The sequence below is a fragment of the Copadichromis virginalis genome, linkage group LG22 (assembly GCF_057382275.1).
Source record: "Copadichromis virginalis isolate Kocher_CV1m ecotype Utaka linkage group LG22, C_Virginalis_male_GT1.1, whole genome shotgun sequence".
Lineage (NCBI taxonomy): Eukaryota > Metazoa > Chordata > Actinopteri > Cichliformes > Cichlidae > Copadichromis > Copadichromis virginalis.
The window spans coordinates 29,830,805-29,834,402 of NC_140638.1; the positions used below are offsets into that span (position 1 = coordinate 29,830,805).

At 57.8% G+C, this 3,598-nt stretch overlaps 1 protein-coding gene across 1 annotated transcript; it reads right to left on the bottom strand.

Annotated features, from left to right (window-relative positions):
- Positions 1-412: 412 nt before the first annotated feature.
- LOC146683625 (uncharacterized) lies at positions 413-1,952 on the bottom strand. The gene is made up of 5 exons (XM_085445564.1): positions 1,741-1,952; positions 1,595-1,691; positions 1,186-1,301; positions 909-1,023; positions 413-830 (listed from the first exon to the last, which is right to left on the bottom strand). The coding sequence occupies exons 1-5, from the start codon at positions 1,950-1,952 to the stop codon at positions 516-518; spliced, it is 855 nt and encodes a 284-aa protein (XP_085301690.1). The 3' UTR covers positions 413-515.
- Positions 1,953-3,598: the final 1,646 nt, after the last annotated feature.

Consider the following 3,598-nt stretch of genomic DNA (forward strand, 5'->3'; position numbering starts at 1 on the left):
CAAGGAACCAAGAATACTGGGCCAACATGGCCCAGGACCATGACAGTACCCCCCCCCCCCCCCCCCCCCCAAAGGCTGGCTCCAGACAGCCCAACAAGAAAAACAGCCAGAAAAAACAGAAAACAACCCGACCAGGGCGGGCGGCGGGGGTCCAGGACGGAGGGCTCGAGGCAAAACAAAACAGGAGCACCAGAAGGCCAAAAGACAAAAAGGAAAAACAAAACACGAGACCCAACCCAAGAAAACCAATGAAACGAAACACACCACAGCCCAAGAAAAACGGAGTCCAAAACAGAAAGGTCCAGGGGGCCGGCAGCACAGGAGTCCAAAACAGAAAGGTCCAGGGGGCCGGCAGCACAGGAGTCCAAAACAGAAGAGTTCAGGGGGCCAACCGTGCGGACGGCAACGGCGGCGACGTGGATACAGTTCGGGAGGCCGGCTGTGCGGACGGCAACGGCGGCCACTCAGGCGACGGCGGTCCGGGGGCCGGCCGTGCGGAAGGCAACGGCGGCCACTCAGGCGATGGCGGTCCGGGGGCCGGCCGTGCGGAAGGAAGCGGCGGCGACGAAGGAGACCACGGAGCAGTTCAGGGGGCCGACCCCGACGGCGGTGACGTCCAGCAGGTGGCCCGGAAAATGGCCGGCGATATCGAGGTGCAGAACGAGGCTTGGGTGGCGGCATAACAGCCGCAGGACCAGGTGTAGCAGAAGCAGAGGCCGGACCAGGCGTAGCAGAAGCAGAGGCCGGACCAGACGAGGATGAAGACTCTGATGAGGCCGGACCAGACGAGGATGAAGACTCTGATGAGGCCGGACCAGGCGAAGCACAGGCTGAAGCTGGACCAGGCGACGACGAAGACTCGGATGAAGCTGGACCAGGCGACGACGAAGACTCGGATGAAGCTGGACCAGGCGAGGCTGAAGACTCGGATGAAGCTGGACCAGGCGAGGATGAAGACTTGGATGAAGCTGGACCAGGCGAGGATGAAGACTCGGATGAAGCTGGACCAGGCGAGGATGAAGACTCTGAAGCTGGACCAGGCGAGGCTGAAGACTCGGATGAAGCTGGACCAGACGAGGATGAAGACTCGGATGAAGCTGGACCAGACGAGGCTGAAGGCTCCGAGGCTGGACCAGACGAGGCTGATGATGATGATGAGGCTGCAGCTGGCGATGAGGCTGCAGCTGTTGCTGGCTGGACGGGCTCCTCGGGCCCTCCAGCTGACGAAGCAGAAGGCTGGACGGGCTCCTTGGGCCCTCCAGCGGAAACAGGAAACAAAGGCCGGAGCGGTCCCTCGGACCCTCCAGCGGAGACACGAGACAAAGGCCGGAGCGCCTGCGCTACAGGCGGCACTGGAGCTACTGGGGCCTGCGCTACAGGCGGCACTGGAGCTACTGGGGCCTGCGCTACGGGGGACACTGGGGCCTGCGCTGAGGGGGACACTGGAAACTGAGCTGAGGGGGACACTGGAAACTGAGCTGAGGGTGGCTGCGAGGGAGCTAACTGAACTGAGGGTGGCTGCGAGGGAGCTAACTGAACTGAGGGTGGCTGCGAGGGAGCTAACTGAACTGAGGGTGGCTGCGAGGGAGCTAACTGAGCTGGGAGTAGCTGCGGGAGAGCTAACTGAGCTGGGAGTAGCTGCGCAGGCGATACGCAGCTCGCGTTGACATCCGCCACACAAAACACAGCCCCTGAATGAACAGTCACGTTGTCTGGAAAAGACACAGAGTCCTCACTCACCACAGCCGGCGAATTAGAAGTCCGAACGTCCGGCTGTGGGGTGGCGCGACCACGGCGCGATCGGCGTTTCCTCCCCGCAGAGGGCTCCGACGGGCCTGGAAAAACCGCATCCGATAGGCGAGGCAGACGCGGCTGCTCCGGGGTGGCTGTAGTTTGTTGCTGCAGGACCCAGTCCGACAGTTCCCGAGCTTGCGCCGCCTCCCGGGCTTCATACAAGTGGAGTGTGTTTGATGGTGAACAACAGATGGTGCGACAGCACAAACATCTCCCCACTCACACGCTCTTGCTCGCCCAATCTGGAACTTTTGATCGTTAAATGTCATCCTTTCTATGTCCCTCGGGAATTCACTGCGGTCATTGCCTGCACTGTTTACATTCCGCCTCACGCGGACTCGGACACTGCCTTATGTGAGCTACATGAGGCTCTCACACATCAACAAACACTTCACCAAGATGCCGCACTCATTGTTATGGGAGATTTTAACAGAGTAAATCTCAAACTCACACTTCACAACCTTCGCTAGCACATCAACTGCCCCACCCGGGGCACTAGGACATTAGACCACTGCTACACCCCGTTCAAGAACTGTTACAAGGCCGGCATTTGGAAAATCGGACCATGCCACCATCTTCCTCATGCCTGCTTACAAACAAAGGCTAAAGCAGCAACCACCAATTAGTAGGGAGGTTGCTCGCTGAACGGACCAATCAGTGACCGCGCTGCAGGACGCACTGGATGACGCACTGGATGACGCACTGGATGACGCAGACTGGGACATGTTTCGGCGCAGCTCTGATGACATCAACATGTTTACGGAAGCGGTTGTGGGATTCATCGGGAAACTAGCGGACGACACAGCAGAAAGATCTATCAACCGAACGTTTCCCAACCAGAAACCGTGGGTGGATAAAAACATCCGCGACGCTCTGAGATCTGCTGCCTACAATGAAGGGCTCGTCTCCGGTAATATGGACCTATACAAGGCTGCGTCTTACAACGTGCGCAGTGCGTCAGAAAGGCAAAGCGGAGCTACGGGGAAAAACTAGAGTCACAGCTACGACAGTGCGACTCTAGGAGCCTGTGGAAAGGACTGCAGACAATAAAGGACTATAAACGACCAGCCTCGTCAATGATGAATGCCAACGCTTCACTGGCTGATGAACGTTTTATGCTCGCTTCGATGCTGCGGCAATTAAAACAACAAATGGCTGCGCGCGCTCGGAGTGCACCAGTGAAGACAATGCATTCATCATCACAGAGCATGCCTTGAGGAACACCTTCAGGAGGGTGAACACCAGGAAGGCAGCAGGACCAGATGCAACCCCTGGCCGGGTCCTGAGAGCCTGGGCTGACCAGCTAGCACCGGTGTTCACGGAGATCTTCAACCTCTCCCTGGCTCTCCCTCAAACGTGCTTCAAACAGTCCATCACTGTCTCCCCCTCCATCTCACTCAGCACTGGAGCGCCTCAGGGCTGTGTTTTAAGCACCTTGCTGTACTCACTGTACACTTATGACTGTGTAGCCACATCAGACACCACCTCCATTGTCAAGTTTGCTGACGACACTGTTGTTGTGGGCCTGATCTCCGACAATATCGAGACGGCCTACCTGGAGGAGATTAGGAACCTGGAGACCTGGTGCCAGGAGAATAACCTCCTCCTAAACGTCAGCAAGACTAAGAAGCTGATCGTGGACTTCACTACAAAGCAGCCGAGGACTTACAAGCCCCTCATCATCAGTGGCACGCCAGTGGAGAGAGTGGACAGTTTCCGATAGCTGGATGTCCACATCACTCAGGACCTGTCATGGTCCTGTCACATCAACACCCTGGTTAAGAAAGCCCGTCAGCGTCTTTTC